The sequence below is a fragment of the Zea mays genome, chromosome 9, assembly GCF_902167145.1.
Source record: "Zea mays cultivar B73 chromosome 9, Zm-B73-REFERENCE-NAM-5.0, whole genome shotgun sequence".
NCBI lineage: Eukaryota > Viridiplantae > Streptophyta > Magnoliopsida > Poales > Poaceae > Zea > Zea mays.
The window spans coordinates 158859960-158884878 of NC_050104.1; the positions used below are offsets into that span (position 1 = coordinate 158859960).

Below are 24919 nucleotides of genomic sequence, written 5' to 3' on the forward strand. Positions count from 1 at the left end.
TGTCTAAGATAAAACTCAAAGGTAATCACAATCTTCACAGCTTTGCAAATGCAAGAGAAATGACAAATTCCATTCTTTTACGGATCAAAATATCACCATAAATTGTTCGAAATCTCGATAAATGATTACCAAAGGCGTGTTTATTTGGTGCCCTGACCTGGAAGTGACGGTAAGGCATTAGAAATCGGACGCCTGAAATCGCTACATGGTCCGACAGGTTTCTCGTTCCTTAAACCAAACAAGCTCCAAATGAAAGGATAGTACTTACACTTTCAGAATGCATTATCCATGAATGAATATGTGAGACAATATCTATTTGAACTCTGACTTTAAAGTCTTTAGTATGAATTCTGACTTTAAAGTCTTTAGAGGCGGGGAAAAAGACATAGTCGTCTAATTTGGAACATTCACATACACTTGTTTAGAACAAAATGAAGCCAAAACTTAGCCAATTTAGTAATAGACTTCAAACAATCATTAAATATTTGGGCGGCTCTGCATATTGTAGCACTTGTGAAAATGACATATTTATTCACACATTGCTAATGTGCCAAATTAACGAAGGAAAACGATAGCATTATTTGACGCAGAGGAAAATAGAAGCAATGCTTTTGAAATAGTATCTCGCCTTGGTTTTCATATTGCGCTTCTCATATTTTTCGTAGAATCAAAATCAATATACCCAACAATATTCAGTCAGGATAACAGTGTAGGACAAACAGGAACTTGACCACATTGCCTTGAGCAAAAGGAAGAAAAAAAAGACATATGTCCGTGTATATTTAGGCAGCTGGGAGCAAGCTAAGGCGACAAGAATATTTAGGGTTTAGAGTGTCCAAGACATCTGTCCGCGTCTTTGGGAAGCCATTGACGTCGTGGCTCCAGATCGGAGAGCCACTGTCGATGCGCCTCCAGATCGAGGAACTACCGCCGTCGTGCAACCGGATCAAGGAGCCGCCGTCGTTGCACCTTCGAATCGAGAAACCGTCGCCGTCGGCGCCGTCGGGGACCTACCGATGCCGAGCCACCGGATCAGGGAGCGACTGTCGTTGTGCCTCCGGATCGGAGAGCCGCCGCCATCGCGCCTTCGAGTCGGGAAGCCGACGCGCGCAGCGCCTCCGGATTTGAGATCAGCCATCGATCGCGCGATTAGAGGCCGCCGCCGCTTCTCGCTCTCGTGAAACTGCCGTCGTCGTGTGCGCCTAGGTGGGCGACTGTCGCTCGTGCATCGTGGCGGGGGCGTCAAAAAATGAACCCTGGTGGCCTGGAGCTCTTTTATAGACGTCCGGGATCTGGTGCGGTTGAACTGAATGGCAGCATTAGGCCAGGGCTTCTCCTAGCTATTGGAAGCCCAAGGCTCGTAAACTATACACACACAACAATATAATCAATTGCTAGTTAATTTCATACTAATTTAACATTAGAAAAGAGTAATAATACTCATAATTTCATATATCATATCAATTAAACGCCAAATTAACATAGTTCGTCATTTATTAATTCATCCAATATAAGTGTAGGCTTTGTTTTGTTGATAAATATTAGCTCATTCGAGCTAACGAGTTGGCTCAAGTTTGTGTCAAGCTTGCTCGTTAACGAACCGAGCTAAGATGTTAGCTCAGCTCGTAACAAAATTGAAATGAGCCCGCCGTGATAAAATTGAAATGAGCTAGCCGAGCCGAGCTGATCACTCGAGTGAGTTCACGAGCTACAAGTATTTTGTCTAGCCGTACCTTACCCACCTTCCTTCGAGTGTTGTTGTTGCTTATAGGAGTCGCGATGATCACCGAGGTCTTCGTCGTCGTTTACAACATGCCCTCCACAACAGACCGAGAAATTTGCTTTTTAGTCACTTTTCATTGTCGCTAGCTGTCGGGGACCATAATTAGGGGTACCCTCAAGACTCCTAATTCTCAGCTGGTAACCCCCATCAGCATAAAGCTGCAAAGGCCTGATGGGTGCGATTAAGTCAGGGATCAGTCCATTCGAGCGACTCGATCACGCCTCGCCCAAGCCTAGCCTCGGACAAGGGCAGCCGACCCCCGAGGGATTTCCGTCTCGCCCGAGGCCCCCCTCCAACGGCGGACACATCTTCGGCTCGCCCGAGGCCTTGCCTTCGCTAAGAAGCAACCCTGACTAAATCGCCGCACCGACCGACCGAATCGTAGGAGCATTTAACGCAAAGGTGGCCTGACACCTTTATCCTGACACACGCCCCCGGCAGAGCCGAAGTGACCGCCGTCACTTCGCCGCTCCACTGACCGGCCTGACAAAAGGACAGCGCCGCCTGCGCCACTCCGACTGCAGTGCCACTTGACAGAGTGAGACTGACAGACAGTCAGGCCCTGCCAAAGGCACCATAGGAAGCTCCGCTCCGCCCGACCCAGGGCTCGGACTCGGGCTAAGTCCCGGAAGACGGCGAACTCCGCTCCGCCCGACCCCAGGGCTCGGACTCGGGCTAAGTCCCAGAAGACGGCGAACTCCGCTCCGCCCGACCCAGGGCTCGGACTCGGGCTAAGTCCCGGAAGACGGCGAACTCCGCTCCGCCCGACCCCAGGGCTCAGACTCGGGCTCAGCCCCAGAAGACGACGAACTCCGCTCCGCCCGACCCCAGGGCTCAGACTCGGGCTCAGCCCCAGAAGACGACGAACTCCATTCCGCCCGACCCAGGGCTTGGACTCGGGCTAAGTCCCGGAAGACGGCGAACTCCGCTCCGCCCGACCCCAAGGCTCGGACTCGGGCGCAGCCCCAGAAGACGACGAACTCCGCTTCGCCCGACCCTAGGGCTCGGACTCCGCCCTGGCCTCTGCCGAACGACCTCCGCCTCGCCCGACCCAAGGGCTCGGACTCGGCCTCGGCCACGGAAGACAGACTCGACCTCGGCTTCGGAGGAGCCTCCACGACGCCCAACCTAGGGCGCAGGCCAGCCACGTCAACAGGAAGCGCCATCATCACCCTACCCCGAGCTGACTCGGGCCGCAGAGAACAAGACCGGTGTCCCATCTGGCTAGCTCCGCCAGATAGACAATGATGGCGCCCCGCAAGCTCTGTGACGACGGCGGCTCTCAGCTCTCTTACGGAAGCAGGAGGACGTCAGCAAGGACTCAACCGCTCCGACAGTTGTCCCTCCCCCAGGCTCCGTCGCTCCTCCGACGGCCACGACATCACACCAGCTGGGTGCCAAGATCTCTCCGGCTGCCACATCGGCATGTACTTAGGGCGCTAGCTCTCCCCCGCTAGACACGTAGCACTCTGCTACACCCCCATTGTACACCTGGATCCTCTCCTTACGCCTATAAAAGGAAGGACCAGGGCCCTCTTAGAGAGGGTTGGCCGCGCGGGGACGAGGACGAGACAGGCGCTCGCGTGAGGCCGCTCGCTTCCCTCTCCTGCGTGGACGCTTGTAACCCCCTACTGCAAGCGCACCCGACCTGGGCGCGGGACGAACACGAAGGCCGCGGGATTTCCACCTCTCTCACGCCCATCTCCGGCCACCTCGCTTCCCCCCTTCGCGCTCGCCCACGCGCTCGACCCATCTGGGCTGGGGCATGCGGCACATTCACTCGTCGGCTCAGGGACCCCCCGGTCTCGAAACGCCGACAGTTGGCGCGCCAGGTAGGGGCCTGCTGCGTGTTGACGAATAGCTTCCCGTCAAGCTCCAGATGGGCAGTCTCCAGCAACCTCTCCGGCCCGGGACGGTGCTCCGTTTCGGGAGTCTTGAGTTCATGTCCTTCGACGGCAGCTACGACATGATACTCCTTCCACCGCCGCGCGACAACGACAATGGCGGCCGACAGCCCGCCCGCCGGCGGCGGAATCGACGACGTCTTCCCCGCGTGGTGGAAGAACAACATTCGAGCTCGCCCCGTCCTCTCCCCCGCCAAAGGAGGAGGAGGCGGGGCAACCAAGGCCAAGCGGGAGGCCGCGCCTCGTCGGCTGTCGAGCGAGTCGACATCCCCGGCGCCCCAACGGGGGGCGCGTCGGGCGTCGACCTCGCGTTTGAGACGAAGGCGAGCGCCGTCTCCCCGCGACACGCCAATCCCGAGCAAGCGGACGACGCCAGCGCGCTCGCGGAGAGCTTGCAGGACGTCGCCCTCGTACCTGAGACGACGGTGCAATCAGTCCCCGACGTGACTATGTCGCTGCTCGTCGACCAAAAGGTACCGACCGATTCCCATCCTACGTCATTTCGACTCAGCCTCAACCCGCCTAGCGACCTTGCTTTGGCGGGCGCTCTCGTAGAGGCGAGTGCAACCCCTCTGGGGTTTCGCATGCGGTCGCCTTGGGACCGGCTGACGGACGTCTCGACCTACGGGCCCTCTGGGTCCGAGGAAGATGACGACCCCAACATCTGTTGGGATTTCTCTGGATTTGGCAACCCCGGTGCCATGCAGGACTTCATGACCGCATGTGACTACTGCCTCTCCGACTGTTCCGGCGGTAGCCGCAGCCTCGACGACGAGGACTGCGGCCCAAGCCGTGAATGTTTCCACGTCGAGCTAGGGGATCTCTCCGAAGGCAACCATCTCGGCATGCCGGAGGACGGTGATCTCCCTAGGACGGTGCCTCGCGCTGACATCCCGCGGGAGCTAGCTGTGGTCCCCGTTCCGGCGGGGGGTCACGACCCACAGCTCGAGCAGGTCCGCGGGGCGCAGGCCAGGCTCGACGGGGGAGCAGGAGCGCTTGAGCCGATCCGCCGGGACGTCGGGCAGGCATGGGCGAGCCAACCCCCGGCCGGAGAAATACGTCACCTGCCCCAGGGTTTCCAGCACCGCGTCGCCAACGACGTCAGGGTCAGGCCGCCACCCGCATCCAGTGGGGTCGGTCAGAACCTGGCTGCAGCAGCGATGCTTCTCCGCGCGATGCCGGAGCCATCAACCACCAAGGGTCGGCGAATCCAGGGAGAGCTCAAGAATCTCCTGGAAGGCGCTGCGGTCCGACGGGCCGAGAGCTCTGCCTCCCGAATGCAAGGATACCCCTCGGAACCTCATGCCGCGACTTCCCGATTCATGCGGAAGCCTCGGTCTACACCGGGCGCACGCGCAACACCGCTCCTGCGGCCCCGGGCCACCTCGGCAACGAGCACCATCATCGCGACCGTTGGGCCCACCTCGACAAGAGGGTGCGCCGAGGTTACCACCCCAGGCGTGGGGGACGTTACGACAGCGGGGAGGATCGGAGTCCCTCGCCCGAACCACCCGGTCCGCAGGCCTTCAGTCGGGCCATCCGACGGGCACCATTCCCGACCCGGTTCCGACCCCCGACTACTATCACAAAGTACTCGCGGGAAACGAGACCGGAACTGTGGCTCGCGGACTACCGCCTGGCCTGCCAACTGGGTGGAACGGCCGACGACAACCTCATCATCCGCAACCTCCCCCTGTTCCTCTCCGACACCGCTCGCGCCTGGTTGGAGCACCTGCCTCCGGGGCAGATCTCCAACTGGGATGACTTGGTCCAAGCCTTCGCCGGCAATTTCCAGGGCATGTACGTGCGCCCCGGGAATTCCTGGGACCTCCGAAGCTGCCGGCAGCAGCCGGGAGAGTCTCTCCGGGACTACATCCGGCGATTCTCGAAGCAGCGCACCTTGCTGCCCAACATCACCGACTCGGATGTCATCGGCGCGTTCCTTGCCGACACCACCTGCCGTGACCTGGTGAGTAAGTTGGGTCGCAAGACCCCCACCAGGGCGAGCGAGCTGATGGACATCGCCACCAAGTTCGCCTCTGGCCAGGAGGCGGTCGAGGCCATCTTCCGAAAGGACAAGCAGCCCCAGGGCCGCCCATCGGAAGATGCTCCCGAGGCGTCTACTCCGCGCGGCGCCAAGAAGAAAGGCAAGAAGAAGTCGCAAGCGAAACGCGACGCCGCTGACGCGGACCTTGTCGCCGCCGCCGAGTACAAGAACCCTCGGAAGCCCCCCGGAGGTGCCAACCTCTTCGACAAGATGCTCAAGGAGTCGTGCCCATATCATCAGGGGCCCGTCAAGCACACCCTTGAGGAGTGCGTCATGCTTCGGCGCCACTTCCATAGGGCCGGGCCACCCGCGGAGGGTGGCAGGGCCCGCGACGACGACAAGAAGGAAGATCACCAAGCAGGAGAGTTCCTCGAGGTCCGCGACTGCTTCATGATCTACGGTGGGCATGCGGCGAATGCCTCGGCTCGGCATCGCAAGCAATCGCGTCGGGAGGTCTGCTCGGTGAAGGTGGCGGCGCGAGTCTACCTAGACTGGTCCGACAAGCCCATCACCTTCGACCAAGCTGACCACCCCGACCACGTGCCGAGCCCGGGGAAATACCCGCTCGTCGTCGACCCCATCGTCGGCGACGTCAGGCTCACCAAGGTCCTGATGGACGGGGGCAGCTGCCTCAACATCATCTACGGTTCTACGCCGAGACCCTCAGGCTCCTGCGCGTCGATCTGTCCTCCGTCCGAGCAGGCGCTGCGCCCTTCCACGGGATCATTCCCGGGAAGCGCGTCCAGCCCCTCGGACGACTCGACCTTCCCGTCTGCTTCGGAACGCCCTCCAACTTCCGAAGGGAGACTTTGACGTTCGAGGTGGTCGGGTTCCGAGGAACCTACCGCGCGGTACTGGGGAGGCCATGCTACGCGAAGTTCATGGCTGTCCCCAACTACACCTACCTGAAGCTCAAGATGCCGGGCCCCAACGGGGTCGTCACCGTCGGCCCCACGTACAAACACGCGTTCGAATGCGACGTGGAGTGCGTGGAGTACGCCGAGGCCCTCATCGCCGACCTGGAAAGCCTCTCCAAAGAGGTGCCAGACGTGAAGCGTCATACCGGCAACTTTGAGCCAGTGGAGACGGTTAAGGCCGTCCCCCTCGACCCCAGTAGCGACGCCTCCAAGCAGATCCGGATCGGTTCCGGGCTCGACCCCAAATAGGAAGCAGTGCTCGTCGACTTTCTCCGCGCGAACGCCGACGTCTTCGCGTGGAGTCCCTCGGACATGCCCGGCATACCGAGGGATGTCGCCGAGCACTCGCTGGATATTCGGGCCGGAGCCCGACCCGTCAAGCAGCCTCTGCGCCGATTCGACGAAGAGAAGCGCAGAGCGATTGGCGAGGAGATCCACAAGCTAACGGCAGCAGGGTTCATCAAAGAGGTATTCCATCCCGAATGGCTGGCCAACCCTGTGCTTGTGAGAAAGAAAGGGGGGAAATGGCGGATGTGTGTAGACTACACTGGTCTCAACAAAGCATGTCCGAAGGTTCCCTACCCTCTGCCTCGCATCGATCAAATCGTGGATTCCACTGCTGGGTGCGAAACCCTGTCTTTCCTCGACGCCTACTCAGGGTATCACCAAATCAGGATGAAAGAGTCCGACCAGCTCGCGACTTCTTTCATCACGCCCTTCGGCATGTACTGCTATGTCACCATGTCGTTCGGTTTGAGGAATGCGGGCGCGACATATCAGCGGTGCATGAACCGTGTGTTCGGCGAACACATCGGTCGCACGGTCGAGGCCTACGTCGATGACATCGTAGTCAAGACGAGGAAAGCTTCCGACCTCCTCTCCGACCTTGAAGTGACATTCCGATGTCTCAAAGCGAAAGGCGTCAAGCTCAATCCCGAGAAGTGTGTCTTCGGGGTGCCCCGGGGCATGCTCTTGGGGTTCATCGTCTCCGAGCGGGGCATTGAAGCCAACCCGGAGAAGATCGCAGTCATCACCAGCATGGGGCCCATCAAGGACTTAAAAGGCGTACAGAGGGTGATGGGATGTCTCGTGGCCCTGAGCCGCTTCATCTCACGCCTCGACGAAAGAGGCCTGCCTCTGTACCGCCTCTTAAGGAAGGCCGAATGCTTCGCTTGGACCCCTGAGGCCGAGGAAGCTCTCGGGAACCTGAAGGCGCTCCTCACAAAGGCGCCTATCTTGGTGCCTCCAACTGACGGAGAAGCCCTCTTGATCTACGTCGCCGCGACCACTCAGGTGGTTAGCACTGCGATTGTGGTCGAGAGGCAAGAGGAGGGGCATGCATTGCCCGTTCAGAGGTCGGTTTACTTTGTCAGCGAGGTACTGTCCGAGACCAAGATCCGCTACCCACAAGTTCAGAAGTTGTTGTATGCAGTGATCCTGACGAGGCGGAAGTTGCGACACTACTTCGAGTCTCATCCGGTAACTGTGGTGTCATCCTTCCCCCTAGGGGAAATCATCCAGTGCCGAGAGGCCTCGGGCAGGATTGCAAAGTGGGCGGTGGAAATCATGGGCGAGACAATCTCGTTCGCCCCTCGGAAGGCCATCAAGTCCCAGGTCTTGGCGGACTTCGTAGCTGAATGGGTCGACACCCAGCTACCGACGGCTCCGATCCAACCGAAGCTCTGGATCATGTTTTTCGACGGATCGCTGATGAAGACGGGAGCCGGCGCGGGCCTACTCTTCATCTCGCCCCTCGGGAAACACCTACGCTATGTGCTACGCCTCCATTTCCCGGTGTCCAACAATGTGGTTGAGTACGAGGCTCTGGTCAACGGATTGCGGATCGCCATCGAGCTAGGGGTCAGACGCCTCGACGCCCGCGGTGACTCGCAGCTCGTCATCGACCAAGTCATGAAGAACTCCCACTGCCGCGACCCGAAGATGGAGGCCTACTGCGATGAGGTTCGGCGCCTGGAAGACAAGTTCTACGGGCTCGAGCTTAACCACATTGCTCGGCGCTACAACGAGACTGCGGACGAGCTGGCAAAAATAGCCTCAGGGCGAACAACGGTTCCCCTGGACGTCTTCTCCCGGGATCTGCACCAACCCTCCGTCAAGATCGACGACACGCCCAAGCCTGAGGCGCCCTCGGTCCAGCCCGAGGTAACCTCGGCCTCCGTGGGCGAGGCACTGTGCATCGAGGAGGAGCGGAGCGGGGCCACGCCTGATCGAAATTGGCAGACCCCGTACCTGCAATATCTCCGCCAAGGAGAGCTACCCCTCGACCGAGCCGAGGCTCGGCGGGTAGCGCGACGCGCCAAGTCGTTCGTCTTGCTGGGCGATGAGTAGGAGCTCTACCACCGCAGCCCCTCGGGCATCCTCCAGCGATGCATCTCTGTCGCCGAAGGTCAGGAACTTCTGCAAGAGATACACTCGGGGGCTTGCGGCCATCACGCAGCGCCTCGAGCCCTTGTCGGGAATGCTTTCCGTCAAGGCTTCTACTGGCCAACGGTGGTGGCTGACGCCACTAGAATTGTCCGCACCTGCGAAGGGTGTCAATTCTATGCGAAGCAGACCCATCTGCCCGCTCAGGCTCTGCAGACGATACCCATCACCTGGCCCTTTGTCGTGTGGGGTCTGGACCTTGTCGGCCCCTTGTAGAAGGCGCCCGGGGGCTACACGCACCTGCTGGTCGCCATCGACAAATTCTCCAAGTGGGTCGAGTTCCGACCTCTGAACAGCATCAGGTCCGAGCAGGCGGTGGCGTTCTTCACCAACATCATCCATCGCTTCGGGGTCCCGAACTCCATCATCACCGACAACGGTACCCAGTTCACCGGCAGAAAATTCTTGGATTTTTGCGAGGATCACCACATCCGGGTGGACTGGGCCGCCGTGGCTCATCCCATGTCGAATGGGCAAGTAGAGCGTGCCAACGGCATGATTCTACAAGGGCTCAAGCCTCGGATTTACAACGACCTCAACAAGTTCGGCAAGCGATGGATGAAGGAACTCCCCTCGGTGGTCTGGAGCCTGAGGACAACGCCGAGCCGAGCCACGGGTTTCACGCCGTTCTTCCTGGTCTACGGGGCCGAGGCCGTCTTGCCCACTGACCTGGAGTACGGTTCCCCGAGGACGAGGGCCTACAACGATCAAAGCAACCAAGCTAGCCGAGAAGACTCGCTGGACCAGCTGGAAGAGGCTCGGGACAAGGCCTTACTACACTCGGCGCGATACCAGCAGTCCCTGCGACGCTACCACGCCCGAGGGGTCCGACCCCGAGACCTCCAGGTGGGCGACCTGGTGCTTCGGCTGCGGCAAGATGCCCGAGGGAGGCACAAGCTCACGCCCCCCTGGGAGGGGCCATTCGTCATCGCCAAAGTTCTGAAGCCCGGAACGTACAAGCTGGCCAACAGTCAAGGCGAGGTCTACGGCAACGCTTGGAATATCCAACAGCTACGTCGCTTCTACCCTTAAGATATTTTCAAGTTGTTCATATACCTCGCACCCACGCAAAGTTTAGTCATCAAGGAAGGGTCGGCCTCGCCTCGGCAAAGCCCGACCCTCCCTCGGGGGCTAAAAGGGGGGGGAACCCCCTATGCGTTGAAATTTTCCTCGAAAAAAGATCTCTTCTGCCAGAATATCTTTCGTGCTTTTTGACTGCTTCGAAGAGTGGATCCTGAAAACAACGGAGTACACGTAAGCAGCCAAGGCTGACCGAGCCGAGGGACTCCTACGCCTCCGGGATACGGATACCTCACTCTTCACCTTCTGCGATAAAGTAACTCGCGTTCGGATAAAGCGATTCCGCAGACCGAACAAGTCTTCATGTTCGAAAGCTCTTCTGCCGAAGCGATCCTTCGAGCCTTCTCGACTGAGTCGGTGATAGGGCCTCATGGACGGGTGAAAGTGCACGTAAGCGGCAAGGCCGACCGAGCCGAGGGACTCCCACGCCTCTGGGATACGGATACCTCACTCATCACCTTCCGCGAGAAGCAACTCTCGCTCGCACAAACATCCCTGTTACCGACGAAAAAGTCCAGATACTCGAAACGAGAGGAAAGGAGACGCAGCTTTACAACACAGCGAGGGTGTGTATTCTGGCCTCGGCGGCCTCAGAAGGCACACGCTACAAGACACTCTGATCCTGCAGGCTTGGGTCTTCACGCTGGAAAGGGGCTGTAGCACCCTCGGCATCGACGACACCTTCAGCGAGGTCCGACCCAGCCTCGGACGGCGACGCGGTCCAGGGACTTCTCCGGGAATCCGGCCCGAGCAGGCAGCTCGGCCGGTTACCTCTGGGGCCTCGGCCAACCATCTTCCAAGGGCGCCAGCCCGACCCGAGGCCTCGGCTGATCAACTCCGGCGTCGGTCCCGCTGACGGACAACCCGGCTAGGCTCCGGCCAACCAGGTTTCATTTTCGAGCCAACTCCGCCTCTGTTCATGCTGATATCGCTACCCCTGGCCTCGGCTCGTCGAAGAGCGGCCAAGGGGTCTCTTTAACTAAGCTAGAGGAGCCTCAGACAACAAGGCCGATCGAGCCGAGGGACTCCTACGCCTCCGGGATACGAATACCTCACTCGTCACCTTGACACGGGGCGACTCATGCTTGGTGAAGCGGTTCAGATAATCAACAGGCGAGACTTAGTGCTCGGAAATGAGGAAAAAACACGGCTCCGTGCCAAAATTACATACATGTTCAGGCCTCGACAGCCACGATGAACAAAAACACTGGCATCCAAAGTGCCATCACAAACGGAACTCTGGTTCCGTCCCCCGCGGGCATGAGCGACCTCGAGCCTGCGGGGCGACGAGCGTCGGGGGACCTGCCAGCGACCTCTGCAGCAGCAGCCATGGTCCCGGGTGGACGCGGCCACCAGAGGGCTCTCGTTCGCGGTCCCGCTTAAGGGACGCGAACCAGCTATTAAAGCCAAAGAGCGGGCCGCTCCCAAGCGCACCGGCAGATCCTCGCTGCCGTCCTCGCCGCGAATGCGAGGGAGAGGGCGGAATGTTGCATCCTAGCTGGGCAGCAACAGTTCGCCTTCCCCGGCATGGCTGGAGGACGTCTCTGCCGCAGGGCGGGAGGGCGATTGCCACCACCAGAAGCTGGAAGAAGAGGTGGCCCGCCGACCCGCGCAGGAGGTAGAGCCCCGGCTCGCCTCGCTCCCCGCCCCAGCGAGGATGACGAACACCCCCGATGCTGAGGGCGGGATCACAGCCCGGCTTGCCTCTCCCCATCCAGGAGCTGGAGGTCACCGTCTTGGGTGACCACCAGCGGAGGGGAGCAACCGGGCTGTGTGATGAAAATCCTTGAAGCCGAACGATGGCTGAAAGGTACCAACTCCCACGGAGTTGCGTTCCTCCAACGATGAGGCAAAAAGACGGCGGGTATCCCCCATCCGGGGGCCTGGAAGGTGGAAAGACGCGATGCATAAGGGAGCGAGAAGACATGGTCGCCTTCCGAAAGGGGTCGCCCTCCTTTTAAAGGCAACTCTCCCACCGTGCGCCCCCAACCGTCGTGGGTTGAGTCTTCTCCAACACGCCCCAAGGCCTTCCCCTGCGGCGCGGGGGCAGGGTCCCGCATGTCATGCAAACCGGCTCAGAGCAGAAGAAGCCAAACCGCCGCGCGTGGTGCACACAACCGCCCAGCGGTTACAAATGACCCCTCACTTTCTGCCCAGACCAACGGGCGAAAGAGGCGGGCAGCCATGCAGGCGGCATGCAACCGTGCCAAGTGGACGCGCTTCTCCGACTCCCAACACGCCAGCATGGAGGCCCAGGCCCACGTGTCACGCAACCGGCGCGCCGGATGCTGCATGCAAGCAACCGCACCGCCACTTGCGCCACCACCGCACCTCCTCGATTGCGGAACCAATACCGCGACTCGAGGCGACCCAGCGCACGACTCAGCAGCGCCAGCCTGACGCGGCGGTCAATGCGGCCAAAAGTGGGCCGGCAGTAATGACGGTGGCAGGCGGGCGGGAGCAGCGGTCACGTCGTCAGCCAAGCTCACGTCCCATCCGGGGCAGCAAGAGAGCCCCCTCTCACGGCGTGAAGACAACGCGCCCGTGATCCGTTCCTCGAACGGCTCGCGCACGCGCAACGGCCGCCCCGCCAACCACTCGCCCCGTCGCATTAACTCCGCGGCAGGACAGGCGGCGCTTCTGGCAGGAGAAGCGGGCGACGCTTCGCCCTCGCCGTAATAACCGCGCCAAAAAAGGTACGCCGCGTCGATCGATTTCATATCCTTTTCCTTTTCTCCTTTTTCTCTATCTCTTGCAACAGGGACCGGGAAAGGGGGATACCCCGAAAAGGATCCTTCCCCGTGAAGGAACCAGGCTCCGAGCCTCCTTACTGATCAGGGGTTCGAAGGCTGGCCCCCCGAGGGGTTCAACAGCCGCCTCAGATCGCGTGGGCCCTACACCCACTACTGATCAGAGGTTTGAAGGCCGGCCCCCCGAAGGGTTCCACGGCCGCCTCAGGCTACTCGGGCTCCGCGCTCATTACTGATCAGGGGTTCGAAGGCTGGCCCCCGAAGGGTTCACAGCCGCCTCAGACGCCGAGCGAGGGATGACCAGGGGTACGTTCGATACATAACCAAGGCTCGGGCTGCGCTCCCAAGGTACCCTAGGACATTTCCGAGACCAGCGGGAGCGATCTTGTAACGGAATCCCATCGGAGGGAGGCATCGAGCCCTCGGACCCCGTTGCCAGGGGACCGGGTCCGGCAGATCACCCGCAGGTACTTTTGGGCGTGCCTCTGGGCCCCTAGCCGACCCCTAACGAACGGGGCACGGACGTCCACTCGGATTACCCGCTTGCAGCTCACCGGAGACACCATGTTCAGCGCCCATCGAGGGTAACATGGCGCTTTCCCCCCTCCTCCTTACGGAAAGGCGACGCATGGGCGTATGTAAAAAAGCCGAGTCTGTCCCTGATCGCCCTCTCGCCCTGTGCAGAGGCTCGGGGGCTGCTCTCGCAAACCCGGCTCCGGTCGAACCGTTGACAGCGTCAACATACCAGCCCGAGAACTTGGGCCCCGACCGTACACCCAGGCTACGGCCAGTTCGCATGAGGGAACAACCAGACCAGCCGAAGCATTACGCAAGGTATTAAGACCTCGAAGGAGTGAAACCACTCCTCCGAGGCCTCGGGGGCTACACCCGGCGGGTGCGCTCGCGCGCACCCACCGGAACAAAATGCAACCGAGAAAGGCTGGTCCCCTTGCAAAAAAGTGCGACGAAAGCCTCCAAGCGAGTGCTAGCACTCCCTTCGAGGCTCGGGGGCTACTATCGGGGACCATAATTAGGGGTACCCTCAAGACTCCTAATTCTCAGCTGGTAACCCCCATCAGCATAAAGCTGCAAAGGCCTGATGGGTGCGATTAAGTCAGGGATCAGTCCATTCGAGCGACTCGATCACGCCTCGCCCGAGCCTAGCCTCGGACAAGGGCAGCCGACCCCCGAGGGATTTCCGTCTCGCCCGAGGCCCCCCTCCAACGGCGGACACATCTCCGGCTCGCCCGAGGCCTTGCCTTCGCTAAGAAGCAACCCTGACTAAATCGCCGCACCGACCGACCAAATTGCAGGAGCATTTAACGCAAAGGTGGCCTGACACCTTTATCCTGACACACGCCCCCGGCAGAGCCGAAGTGACCGCCGTCACTTCGCCGCTCCACTGACCGGCCTGACAAAAGGACAGCGTCGTCTGCGGCACTCCGACTGCAGTGCCACTTGACAGAGTGAGACTGACAGGCAGTCAAGCCCTGCCAAAGGCACCATAGGAAGCTCCGCTCCGCCCGACCCAGGGCTCAGACTCGGGCTAAGTCCCGGAAGACGGCGAACTCCGCTCCGCCCAACCCCAGGGCTCGGACTCGGGCTAAGTCCCAGAAGACGGCGAACTCCGCTCCGCCCGACCCAGGGCTTGGACTCGGGCTAAGTCCCGGAAGACGGCGAACTCCGCTCCGCCCGACCCCAGGGCTCGGACTCGGGCTCAGCCCCAGAAGACGACGAACTCCGCTCCGCCCGACCCCAGGGCTCGGACTCGGGCTCAGCCCCAGAAGACGACGAACTCCGTTCCGCCCGACCCAGGGCTCGGACTCGGGCTAAGTCCCGGAAGACGGCGAACTCCGCTCCGCCCGACCCCAAGGCTCGGACTCGGGCTCAGCCCCAGAAGACGACGAACTCCGCTTCGCCCGACCCCAGGGCTCGGACTCCGCCCTGGCCTCTGCCGAACGACCTCCGCCTCGCCCGACCCAGGGGCTCGGACTCGGCCTCGGCCACGGAAGACAGACTCGACCTCAGCTTTGGAGGAGCCTCCACGACGCCCAACCTAGGGCGCAGGCCAGCCACGTCAACAGGAAGCGCCATCATCACCCTACCCCGAGCTGACTCGGGCCGCAGAGAACAAGACCGGTGTCCCATCTGGCTAGCTCCGCCAGATAGACAATGATGGCGCCCCGCAAGCTCTGTGACAACGGCGGCTCTCAGCTCTCTTACGGAAGCAGGAGGACGTCAGCAAGGACTCAACCGCTCCGACAGCTGTCCCTCCGCCAGGCTCCGTCGCTCCTCCGACGGCCACGACATCACACCAGCTGGGTGCCAAGATCTCTCCGGCTGCCACATCGGCATGTACTTAGGGCGCTAGCTCTCCCCCGCTAGACACGTAGCACTCTGCTACACCCCCATTGTACACCTGGATCCTCTCCTTACGCCTATTAAAGGAAGGACCAGGGCCCTCTTAGAGAGGGTTGGCCGCGCGGGGACGAGGACGAGACAGGCGCTCGCGTGAGGCCGCTCGCTTCCCTCTCCTGCGTGGACGCTTGTAACCCCCTACTGCAAGCGCACCCGACCTGGGCGCGGGACGAACACGAAGGCCGCGGGATTTCCACCTCTCTCACGCCCATCTCCGGCCACCTCGCTTCCCCCCTTCGCGCTCGCCCACGCGCTCGACCCATCTGGGCTGGGGCACGCGGCACATTCACTCGTCGGCTCAGGGACCCCCCCGGTCTTGAAACGCCGACACTAGCTAAAAATACTCGGCATTCGTCGCACTCACTTTATTATCCCGCTTAAGCAGCGTGTAGTAGATAAAATATCTAAGTGTGGAGTTATTAACATGTTTTACATTTTTTCATGGATCTAATAATTAGAAATAACTGCATGAGAAGCCCTACCATTAGGGATGACAATGAGAAATTCCTCGTCGGAGAATGCCTCCCCGTCCCCTCCTCGCAGGGACAAAAGCACTATCAGGCGACCCGGCGATCCGTCGCAGACCGCCACCACTGTTCACCTCGCGGAGCCAAACTCAAGGTATTGCTCATCACGAGAAGGTTCTAGGGTTCGTTGTTGTTTGGTCCCAAATAGGTGGTGATCATCATAGAGGTGTTGCCCCACATTTAGGATAACCACTTTATTTGACCCTACATCATCTAAAGGTGCCAAGTAACGCCAGGCGGTTCATTATAATGTTTGGTGACAAAAAGGCACCAACAACCCTAATAGGGAAATTCTCCGCAGGGATTCGATGATCGGGTTCTTATTGCCATCTCTTCCTAACTAGGGTTGGCAATGGGGCGGGTTCGGGTCGGGTGCACTGTTCGCGGACCCGCACCTGAAACCCGAATTACAGACCCGACCCGAACCCGAAATGTGCTACGGGTGAAAACACGGACCCGAACCCGAACCCGTGGAGGCCCGCAACCCGTCGGGGACCCAAAAAAGAGGTGCAGGTTTCCCTATTCTGTACACTGCTGGTACAAAATCCCAAGGAGTTTTTGCCTTTGCAATTTCTCCCTTTGCATCCATGTTGGGCTGGGCCTGGCTAGTTTCAATGAGTTCAGTTGCTTGTGTTAGTGGGCTGACTCGGTTTAATAGGGGTTTCGGGTCCCCGCAAAAAAACCACGGTTGAAAATGTAGAACTGCCTCGAAACCGAATTAAATCGGGCCCCGAACCCGTGGACACGCGGGTAAAAATTTAAACCCGCCCCGAACACCGCCGGGTCTAAAACCGCAGGGACCCGACCCGAACCCGCCCCATTGCCAACCCTATTCCTAACATCCTCCTTGGGAGCTCCACTGTACTCTGCATGATTTCCTAGGTCCGAAGCATATCCAAAATCACCAACCTGGTGTGGCCATGAATCAGTCAGCTGTCTCTTACAGAAGAAAGAGAACCGGAGAAGGCAACACAACTCCAAACTTACAGAACTAGCAGCGTAACTATAGCAATAACTCTTCTTCTTCTATCCGATTAATTAGGTTACGTTTCTACATTGACCAACATGTGCTATCTCTGTTATTGAATATTTGTTAGTTTATTTTTAAACTAAAATGTGATAAATAAATAAATAAATAAATAAATAAATAAATAAATAAAAGAACGGCGAGAGTATATCAACGGGCTGTCACATGCATGCTACCTTCTGAATTGTTTCTAGCGGAGACCGATCGAAAATCGCACACATCCCAAGCTCAAGTCCAAAACATGATCTCTCTCTCTGATCTCTTGTGATACATTTCCGGCACTACGAGTAAGTAGTTCTCAGCTCTTTTAAGAGAGATGGTTCAGGTAAGCATAAGCCACGCTCTGCAGGTCCTCGCAGTCTCGGTACCCTGACAACGACCTCCACCCGCTCTCCTCCGCCCCGAACGACGAGGAGTCGGCCGCTGCCTCGAAGTCGAAGGTGTTCCCCTGCCGGCCGTCGTCGTCCTTGTCGTCCGCGCCGGCGTGCTCGAACGCGTGGCACGGCGACTGCTGCAAGTAGTCCGACTCCGACCTCAGCAGCGCGGTCAGGGACTCGTGCCCGACATTGCCGTACGTGGCCGGCGCGACGCTTCCATTGCTGCTGCACCCTAGCTGCCCCGCGGCGGCGGTGCCCACGTAGCCCTTGGCGTCGTCGACGTCGTGCACGCGCTGCTGCCCCTGCGCCGTGACCGTGAGCGACGCCAGCTGCGTCTGCAGGGCCATCACCTGGATCCATCGGAATCGGGGTGCACGGCGGCACGGGTCATCAGCAAATTAAACCCCGTCACGAGAGACAAAGCGGAGACGGCGGCGGCGGCAGCCGCCAGGCACTTCGTGCACGCAGCCGTAGTGCACCTGCTGCTGGAGCGCGAAGATGTGGGCGACGCAGCCGTAGGTGGGGTCGCGCAGCCTCGCCTGCGCCTCGTAGGAGATGGTGGCGGCGGCCTCCGGGCGGTCGGCGAGCGGCAGGTGCGCGAGCAGCTTGGACGCGTTGCTGGCGCCGAACACCTTGTGGATGGCGGCGAAGTGCGCCGCGCCCTGCTCGTCGCAGAAGTAGGGCGCGAAGACGCAGCCGCGCGCGCACCTGCGCCGCAGGAACTTGCACGCTCCGCACGGTGACCCGAACCCCGTCATCTCCATCTGCAAGACTGCAAGCACAGCTGTTCTGTACTGCACTGTGCTGCACGTGATAGCTCGCTCAGCTCGAGCTGGATCGATCGGTGGCGACGATCACTTCGTGTTCTTGCCCTGCTGACTGCGGCTGTGGTGCGGTGGAGGATGGGGGCGGGGCGGCAATGCTTATAAGGAGGAGAAGGAGACGGCAGCAGGGCTGGGGGATTAGGGCCAAAGGATTAAACAAACCAGGCGTGTCTGCCCGGTGGACAACCAGCTCCATTATTTTGAGCTTCCAATCGCCCTCGCTCCTTACCGCTAAGTTTTTTTTTGGTGACACCCTCCCTGCACCGCATGGGGCACCCTACTACAATAAGCCTAGCAGGAGTACTATTTCCTTATCTCTCTCTCTCTCTCTTTTTGTTTTGGGAGACTAAGGACCTATTTGATACACTGTGCTAAAGTCTAGCATTTCATTTTATGACCTTTTAGCACTTTAGTACCCAATACCAGTTTAGTTTCTTAAGTATGCTAAAGTTTAGCATTATACTTTTAGTACTTAAGATCCAAACATGAATGTTAAAAGTGAAGTGAAAAACTTTAACATCCAATAACAGTTTAACTCCTCAAGGTATGTTAAACTTTAGCACCATAAAGTTTAGCACATGGTATCCAGTGATAGGAAAGAACTAGTTCTTGTGTCAGCATCTCCCCTTTGGTTTGATTATCAGTAAACTATATATATATATTCCTTTTGTTTTTTTATGTAGGCATGTAAGTCCAGCCACCGAGAAAAACAAATCAAGCAATGGTCTGCCAATTCGTAGCTTAAATTATGTGTTTATAATAGAACTGAATTTGTTATAGCTTAAGATGTACTGTTTTCTTCTTTCTATAGTATATAGCAGTTGCACCTTTGAAGGACTGAGGAACATGGCAGCAGAATTTCTGAAACTCTGCTGCCTCTGCTTCACAAAACGCCCAAAAGGACGGTTAGTACTGACGCATGTAGTTTTATCGTAATCAGGCCTTTTGCTTTCCACTAGCCACTGAGGATGGTAATGAGTTCTAAATTTTACACAATAACATTTAAATGCCAAATCGAATTAGGACCAGACTCTATTCTTATTTATTTTTGAATTAAATTTAATTAAGGGCCCTCAATCTAAATTGCCATTGTGCTTGTGTTTCAGATTTAAACTTGTCAGCGTCATCAGGTGATGAACACACCTTCGGCAACCGCTAAGACGCGTTCAAGGACCATAGTTGCATAGTATTTTTCAAATGTCGACTTGTATTTGCCTGTTGCTAGCCTTAATGTAACTGTGCAATGCGTAGTGAAATTTTATACGTCAAAATCTGATGGACAAAGAAAATGATAGATTGATTTGCAATGTTACCGGGGTGTAATTTTGGTCTAGCTTACGAGTCAGTCGAGCTGACTTAAGTTGTCTAACGAACCGAATTGAGCAAGTATTCTAACTCTTATTGTAACGAGTCGATTCGAGCCATCTTTTTGTAGTACGGAGCCACCCCACCCCCCTAGTTACGTAGTACCCAGCGGTGCATGTGTGTATATGTTGGCCCCACGACGACCACAACGCAGCTCTTTCTCTCATTGTTTCTTTAATCCTGCAGGCTTGTTCATCCTATGGGAACAGCTAGCGTTAATCTGTCGAGCATTGGAAACTGGATCAGAGACAACTCTGACTTGTTTTATTGCTATTTGTTCACATTCGAAAAGCTTGCGAGGTGGTCTTTCAAGAAGAAGAAGAAAAAACTTGTGAGGTACTGTAGTAAGTAGCAACTAGGACTCTAGGAGTATTATTCCATCTCGTTGTTCTGCAGCTAGCAGACTTTTGTAGCGCACGACATGATCCTTCTGTAGTCAGAAAGCAAAATACAACGGATTCTGTACTTACAATCTGCACTAGATAGTTGTACTGAATTTGGAGCGGGAACTGAATGGAAGATCGCATCGAGCACGATCGCTCTGAACAGCGGCCAAACTATGCTCATCTTCCTGTCACTTCAGCTTATCCTGTCGTGCTACTGCTGCTACTGGCTTTTTTTCTTTCTTTCTTTTCTTTCAACACATCTCGCGAGGCTACATATGAAAAACGGCGGCTTTCTCCTCACTTATCTGCAAGGGAAGTGGAACTAAAAAAACTATGCAAGCCGCCGGATGGAAAAGAGGTTTGGCATGGCGTGCAGTGCAGATGAGGAGCAGGGAATGGACATGTTCCAAGTATTCCTGGGAGGTGAGCCGATGGGCCGTGGTCAGTGGTGGGTCTTGTTGTCTGTTCTGTTCCACAAGTCCCGTGGAGTGCAGTCAACAAACAACTAGAGGTGGTGGCGTGGTGCTCTCGTCTCATCCATTCACCCTCCCGGCAGGCACACACATGGAAAAACTCGTACCAAATAGCAATAGCTGACTAAGCCTTGTGTTTCCGTGTATGGGTTATGTTAATTGTGTGTGCTTTCAGATGCTACAACACTGTCTAGCTACTGCACTAGTTTTGGTTTGCTTCACACACATATATAAAGCCCGCCAGCATCGTCCGTAGTTAAGTTGTTTTGGATACTAGTGAATATACGCGGTATATAAATACCTGTAGGTTGCTCGTGTCTTACTACAGTTTCTATATCTATAATTTCTACCTTTTTTAAAACCCAAATAAATATGTATCCTAGTGGTTAGAAAATAGGGAAAATGAGTCTAGAAGATAGAAGGTTAGGGTTCGAACCTCACGCTTTTTTTGTATTTTTCTGGTGGTACGCACGAAGGGGGACATGAACCCACTTAAATATGTAGAGATCTATCTTCTATAGAACATAAACAAATATGCAATTCAGTGGTTAGGAGCTAAGTCTAGGAGATAGAGGGTTAAGGTTTTGAGCCTTAAGTGTGGAAGGGAGACGCGAGAATAAATTCTCACTTAAATAGACACATATAGCTTGGTTTACGTCAAACATATATATAGCCACTACTATAGTTTTTGTCTTTAGAGGCGGTTAGGATGCCTCTATAAAGGTGGCTGTCTCTAGTCTTTTCTCTCCATAAATCAGCAATTTCTAGAGGCAGGTGTCAAGTAACTGGATTCGTAGAGGCAACTAGGAAAAATAGCCGCAGCTACAAATTTAATTTCAGATGAGTTACGAGGCTGTTTGGTTCGTTGCTTGTCAATAACTGTTAAAAATATGGCAAGATTCCTTTGGGCAAACATGGCAGAAAATGTGTAGCAATTTTTGGGCATCCAACCAAACATGCCCTACCTCTACAAGTAAGTTTTTCGGACAGTGATGACTTTTCCTGATCGAATCAGTTGCGGCCCAGTGCAAAAGATAATCAAATCGAAAAGATTAACCACTGCCAGCCCAGTTCAAGAAACCAACCAACCAATCGCAATCACATACATGACCGCCGCTCACTAGTCACACCTTCGTTCGGGCCGCTCACTAGTCACACCTTCGTTCGGGCCGCGCCCCGCAAAATGGAATCTGAATATCCGATACATGTAAAAGCGCAGCCGGCAGCTCGATGCGCATCGACGACTGCTTCGCACTAGTGGGCCTATTCGTCTCCTGACACCCGCCTGAGGCCGGCGCGCAACCATCTAAAGAAAGAGCGAGCAGCCTCCTACTAGTTCGTCTTCGCCTTGTGAGCCTTCTTCTTGCCCTGCCGCTTCGGGATGGAGTTCTTCATGCCCAGGAAGACGAGGAGAGCTCCAACCAGCGCCACGTCCTGCCAAGTTAGCGTCGGCTGATCAGATACTACCACAACAGCATGGCATGGCCATGGCATGGAACCATTTCTGAACGGCGAACCCCATAGTTACCTGGGTGAACTTCGCAAACAGCCGCGCGAATTCTTCCTTCTCCGTGTCGTAGTTGTAGAAGTCGTGAACGATAGGAGTGATCAGAGCGAGGTACAGCAGCTGCGAAAATGAAGTGACTTCATTAGCTAGTAGCTCGGGTAGCGACACGGAGACAAACCAAAAGATCGTATCTGTCGAGATTCACAATAAAAAAAGAACAGTAGATAGATGTCTGTCACCGGAGGCCCATAAGTGACTCCATATAGCATACTATTAGCAATGTGGCCGCAGGAAAGTGACGATGCTTAGCAGACAATGGGCGCTAAATAGAGCAACACAAGGCAATCTGAAAACTATGGCTGACATTTTCAACCCAACGGGAAATAAAACAGCACATGACTACACAGCAATGGTTTTTGCATGACAATGTTTACTAGACAAGGAGGTAATACTCCCATCGTGAGCACATGGAGCAATGAACACCATGAGCCCTGGGAATGTACCATGTGGCGCTATATGCACAGCATTCATTTACAATCAGGGTCATAGAATGAATGTCGAGGTGATTATTTACTTACAATAAGATAGGTGAAAGATCAAAGGAAATAAATAACAGCAGCGCAAGCATCGTACATACCAGGAGATAAGCACCGAGGGAGCTGCTCAAAATAAAAAGGAGACTTCCAAGTCCCTTAAGAGCAATTGTAGCAGCAATCACATGCTTCAACTGGATAAACCAAAAGGAATGATGTAAGCAACATCAATCAATGACCCACAGAATTTACCACAAATCATGTCATGAGGGAAAAAAAAAGCAAATTCTCACCTCAATGTGCGGCACAGCTACTCCCAGATGTGCAGAGATATTTTTTACAAACACATTGAACTTGGGCTGAAGGGCCTTAGCTGCTGGCCCACCATCAGCGCCAAATTCATTAAACCTGCGTCCAGAACCAAGTACAATTGAATGAATGGGCATAATATACAAGGCGGAATGAAGTGCCAAGACTACTGACATATGGCCAAGAGGCAAGAGGAAATAATTGAAGCTAGCTTGACTCCTTTTGTGCATTGGTAGCACACGCAGAGAAAGATTCTAGAGGATGCTTACAATTAGATTACTTGTGAGATGTGCTTTGGGCGAGCAAGCTGGCCATGGACATCTCAATTGAAACTAAGACTAAGGGTGAACCTAATATATATAATGATATGAACAAAAACAGTACCTTGCATAGGACCTGATGTCGCTACCAATTAAAACCCTGAACTAGTACCTACTTTGAATGGATGTTCTCTGCTCTATAAATCATTCCTACTAGGCACTAACTACTACTTAAACCCTGTCAGATGTAAAATTAAGTGGACAACATTGTAGTGATAGGACTTGACTATGAACCGATCACATCTTATCAAGTCTTTAGTTTCACAAACCGAAAATGCCAACCAGTTGCTCTATGACTGATTGACTGTTCACACAACAGTTCATACTCAATGCAGATCGCAAGTTAGATACAAGTCGCAGAGCATTCTCATGTTATATACTCCACATGGAGGCTACGAAGAGCCCAAGTGCAGATACAATTACAGAAAATACAGGACACTGGTTTCAACCGATGCAAACGATTCAGATGAGTCCTTAATCAATGGGCATACCCCACACACAAAAGAAAAGGAAAGAAAAATACATGAATCTCTAGAATGGCAGCGTTTGTGTGAGCTTCATCAGTCTGCAGCCGCCGTTACAAGTGTCCTTGAGACATTACGAGATTCAATAACCGTTTGTTAGGGGCAAACTACAAACAAGCTCCTCTCAAACTACGACCCTTGTAACCGTTTGTGTTAGCTTCATCAGTTAGCAGTTTTTCACACACCTCGGCAGTTCAGCTTATGTCAATACTTCCCTTATTGGTAGTTATCCTGCCGCACCTACGAGTTTGGCAGTATCTCACTACAAGATGAGGTGACAAAACGCCACATGTCCAAAATCTCCTGAGGCTTCAGGACCACAAGTTAAAGAATGAGCTAATTTCAATTTTGCCAATGCAAGTCTATCGGGGCAGTGGTTGCGACATGTATTATCGGTACACTAGAACACCGCATTCCAACAAACTACGAGGTAGATCAGAGTACAGGTGGCAAGAAGAGAAACTTGAAAATGAGTACGTGCGGACATTGTCCTACTTGAGCAGCTCCCTCCAAATCTGCAAGACCACTGTAACCGCAATTCTAACTACCCACGTTCCCAGACAATGAAGTACTCCGACCTCCACGACATGGATGCATACATCCGTCATTCAACTGCGCAGATGCGGATCCAAAGGCCCAAAACCAAAATTGCGCTGTTTACGTGTACCAGGCCGGGGGATAAAAAACATGAGCAGATCCAACCACGTCGCACTCCCCCCAGACCTCACAAACCAAACAATCCACCGCGAGATCCACGCGCGCTAGGGAGCTCGGAGCCCATGTTCTCCCTCGGGCTCCGCGGAAGCCGCGCCGGATCTACCGAAAACCGGGCTCGGAACGACGCGGCCAGCAATGAGCAAGGCAAGGGGAGGAAATGGGAGGGAGGAGGCGCGTACTCCTGGTAGGCGGAGAGGAGGAAAGCGGCGACGAAGAGCACCCGCCCGACGAAGGACACGAACCCCATCTATTCTCGGCAGCGGCGGCGAGGCTCTGCTACTACGGGGGGGGGGGGGGGGGGGGGGGGGGGGGGGGGTGCAGGCGCCGCGATGGGATGGGGACCTGGCCGTGGCGGCTTGTGAGGTCTCTCGGATCCTGTGGGATCGAGACGGCCGAGAGGGACTTGTCCGGGACGAGCCCCACGCTGTACTTATAACGACGCGGTGGTGTGCTGGGACGGACGATCCCCCTTGCCTCCCTCGACATTGCGTCCGTTTCCCCCTCTTGCTCTTTTGGAGTGGGCACACAGAATGGTGTTTGGAAAGGTTACAAGTTGGGTTTTTTTGGGTATGTCAGGGTCCTTTGAACTTCCCTTTTTTTCCTTATCATGTTTTTTCTCTCTTAAATACACAGAAGAGATTTAGGAAGAAGAAGAAGAAATCGGCCGAGGAGAGAAAGACCGTCCT

The 24919-nt window shown here is 55.8% G+C and overlaps 2 protein-coding genes across 2 annotated transcripts; both read right to left on the reverse strand.

The window, feature by feature from the left end:
* Positions 1-17205: 17205 nt before the first annotated feature.
* Positions 17206-18033, reverse strand: LOC100101549 (RTCS-like 1). The gene is made up of 2 exons (NM_001112564.1): positions 17755-18033; positions 17206-17625 (listed from the first exon to the last, which is right to left on the reverse strand). Exons 1-2 carry the CDS (start codon positions 18031-18033, stop codon positions 17206-17208), a joined length of 699 nt encoding a protein of 232 aa, NP_001106034.1.
* A 3193-nt stretch (positions 18034-21226) lies between these two features.
* Positions 21227-24634, reverse strand: LOC100282416 (nicotiana lesion-inducing like). Its single transcript, NM_001155327.2, has 5 exons — positions 24413-24634; positions 22657-22771; positions 22468-22557; positions 21852-21950; positions 21227-21757 (listed from the first exon to the last, which is right to left on the reverse strand). The coding sequence occupies exons 1-5, from the start codon at positions 24478-24480 to the stop codon at positions 21656-21658; spliced, it is 474 nt and encodes a 157-aa protein (NP_001148799.2). The 5' UTR covers positions 24481-24634; the 3' UTR covers positions 21227-21655.
* Positions 24635-24919: the final 285 nt, after the last annotated feature.